Source organism: Egretta garzetta, unplaced genomic scaffold (assembly GCF_000687185.1).
Source record: "Egretta garzetta isolate BGI_Z169 unplaced genomic scaffold, ASM68718v1 scaffold219, whole genome shotgun sequence".
Taxonomy (NCBI): Eukaryota; Metazoa; Chordata; class Aves; order Pelecaniformes; family Ardeidae; genus Egretta; species Egretta garzetta.
In genome coordinates, this window is record NW_009260671.1 from 121801 (window position 1) to 124345 (window position 2545).

The 2545-nt window shown below is 65.0% G+C and overlaps 1 protein-coding gene across 1 annotated transcript in view; it reads right to left on the bottom strand.

The window, feature by feature from the left end:
- Positions 1-2099: 2099 nt before the first annotated feature.
- The window catches only part of DES (desmin), a 15835-nt gene continuing 15389 nt past the window's right edge, over positions 2100-2545 (bottom strand). Inside the window, exon 11 of the mRNA XM_035901118.1 lies at positions 2100-2186. Coding sequence (XP_035757011.1) covers positions 2100-2186 — 87 coding nt within the window. The remainder of the gene's footprint in view (positions 2187-2545) is intronic.

The following is a 2545-nucleotide window of genomic DNA, read 5'->3' on the forward strand; positions in this document are numbered from 1 at the left end:
TGGGCTGGAGCCTTGCTGCATCCCGGGCTCCTCCGAGATGCTTCTGTGCCCTGGGGCTGGGGGGACATCCAGGGGAAACTGAGACGGCCCCAGAGAGTCCCACGGGAGGGAAGAGAGGGCTTTAGGTTCCCTTCGGTCCCTGAGCGGGGCTGGCGGGGGCTGCAGAAGGAAGGGGCAGTTGGCATCAAACATGGGCAAGGCGCTGCAAAGTAAGGGACTAAAATTAGGCACCGAGATAAATGGCCAGAGGTGCTGAGCCACCGCAGACACTGTCAGCACAGCCATCCCCACCGGGGTGCCACCGCCGTGGCCATGCACCACCAGCTGCAAAAGCTGCCCCACCGTAACCCTGGGCTGGCCGGGAAGGGGCCGTGCAGGGCCGCCACACACAGGCAGCTCCTGCCCCCTTCCCTGCCCCCAAATTCAGGCGGGTGCAGACTGTTCCCGGGGCAGAGGAAAGGTTCCAAGACGGTTTGATTGCTGAGTGCAGGTGGAGGCGAGCGGAGCAGGACCCTGCGCAGGGGGCCCAAGACGGACACATCCAACCTTGAAACAAGAGGCAGCCCTGGCGGGGAGGATCAGGCAGAGCTGGCACGGTGAGGGAGGGCTTGGGCTCTAAAAGGAGATTAGCTCGGGTTCTTAAGAGGTGATTTAATCTGGTTTACAGGGAAAAAATTCAGGGGATGCAGCTGAGAGGTGATACAGGCTTTAGTGAGCCTGGGGGAAATGGAGGCACAGTGGGGACCAAGGCTGGCTGGGTCTGGAGGGTCCCTGGGTAGACCTGGGAGGCCCCAGAACCAGCCTGGTGCTGGTGTGAGAAGGGCCAACGAACCTCCACCTGCGCCCGTGGAGCAGGGCACAAGGGACAACCTGCAGCAGGAGAGGGGCAAGAGCGGTGGGACACGGTGGGGATGGTGGGGACGGTGGGACATGGTGGGGACGGTGTGCGCCCCAGAGCCCCTGTGCCCAGCTGCCTGGCCAGCCCCACGCATGCCCTCCCTGCTCCCCACAGCAGGCACTGACGCACTCGGGGGACCTGGGAGAAGAGCAGGAGAAAATCATTAGTGGGGTGGAGCGACAGATTCAGGGCAAGGGATTAGAGGAGCTAAATCGGGCTCGTGCGAGCAAGGGGGAATGCTGAGCTGGTGCAGGAGGAGCTGTCGGGGCCCAGCGTGGAGCTGGGCAGTATGGAGCCCCCCCACCCCACCAGCAGTGACCTGATCCACCTTGGGGAGAGCCGATGCTGGCCCCACAGAGAGCTGCAGCCTGGCCTGCGCACCGGGGAGAGAAGGTGGAGGACCGGGGCTCTGTGCCCAGCGGAGACCATGATCCAGCAGAGATGAACGGAGCAAGGGCACCCCAATACCTCCAGACACAGGGGGCTGGGACTCCAAGCCCAGAGAAAGACCTCATCCTGCCCAGGGACCTTGCACACATCCCCCAGGGCTCACAGGACCCCCCCAGGGAACACGGATGGCGTTTCCCTGCCCAGCACAGGGATGGCGCAGACACCATTGGAACTTCCATGTCCCCTGGAGGTGTGGGTCCCGGCAGGGAGTGTGGGGAGCCCCTGAGCAGCCGGTGAGGCCGGTGAGCCACGACGCACATCCTGGCAGGGTGTCAGGGCAAGCGGGTGCAGAGTGGTGGCACGGCTCTGCCATCTCACATGATGACCTGCCTCACCATTTGGCTGCTGGCATGGAGAAAATGGCCTTGGGGGAACAACACGCAAAGTGCCAGCACCCTGCAATGGAGCCAGGCAATGGGGTTGGACCCTCCACCACATCCCATCACCCCCGCACCAGCACCCCTCTCCAGCACCCGGCAGGACATGGTGCTCCCTGGGCACTGCCGCGGCTCACCGTGGAGACCCCCAGGGCAGGGCCAAAGCCAAACCAGGGGCTGCCGTGCTCCTCACCCAGCCCGGTGCCCTGGAGCCAGCGTGGCTCCAGAGGCATCTCTGCCCCAGGGCTGGATTTTTGGGCGGCTGTTTACTCGATGGCAGTGCACCCACTGCCAAGAGCCCGTCGGGAGGAGCGCCTGGGGCAGGGTGACATTCACCCTGCGCATTAGGCAATCCTGGCTGCTCCGTCCCTCCCTCAGCTGCTCCAGAAAGGCGGCAGCGAGGGCCGGCGGCTGGGAATCAGGAGCAGGGACGAGTGCGTCAGCACAACGGGAACGGGCACCTGGGGAAATCAGGCGGTGCCGCATCGCTGGGCAGAGGTAGGGGGGCCCGGGCCGGCGGTGCCACTGAGAGGTGCAGCTCCATGCTGGAGTGTGAGAACTGTGTGACCCCCCTTCTGTCGGCCCTCCCGGACAGGCTGCTCCCGCCCCGTGGGGCAGCGCATGTCCCCCACTCTCTCTGCACACACAGCGCCCATGCATCCGACTGCGCCATGCCACGGTCCCCAAAAGGGGTGACCCCGCGCAGACCCACTGCAGGGCAGGACCCCTCCTGAACGCTTCCCTGTTCCCCCAGTCCCCCCACCAGCCCCACGAGCAGCACATACACCTTCCTCCATCCTCCAAACGCTGCCTCTCCCGC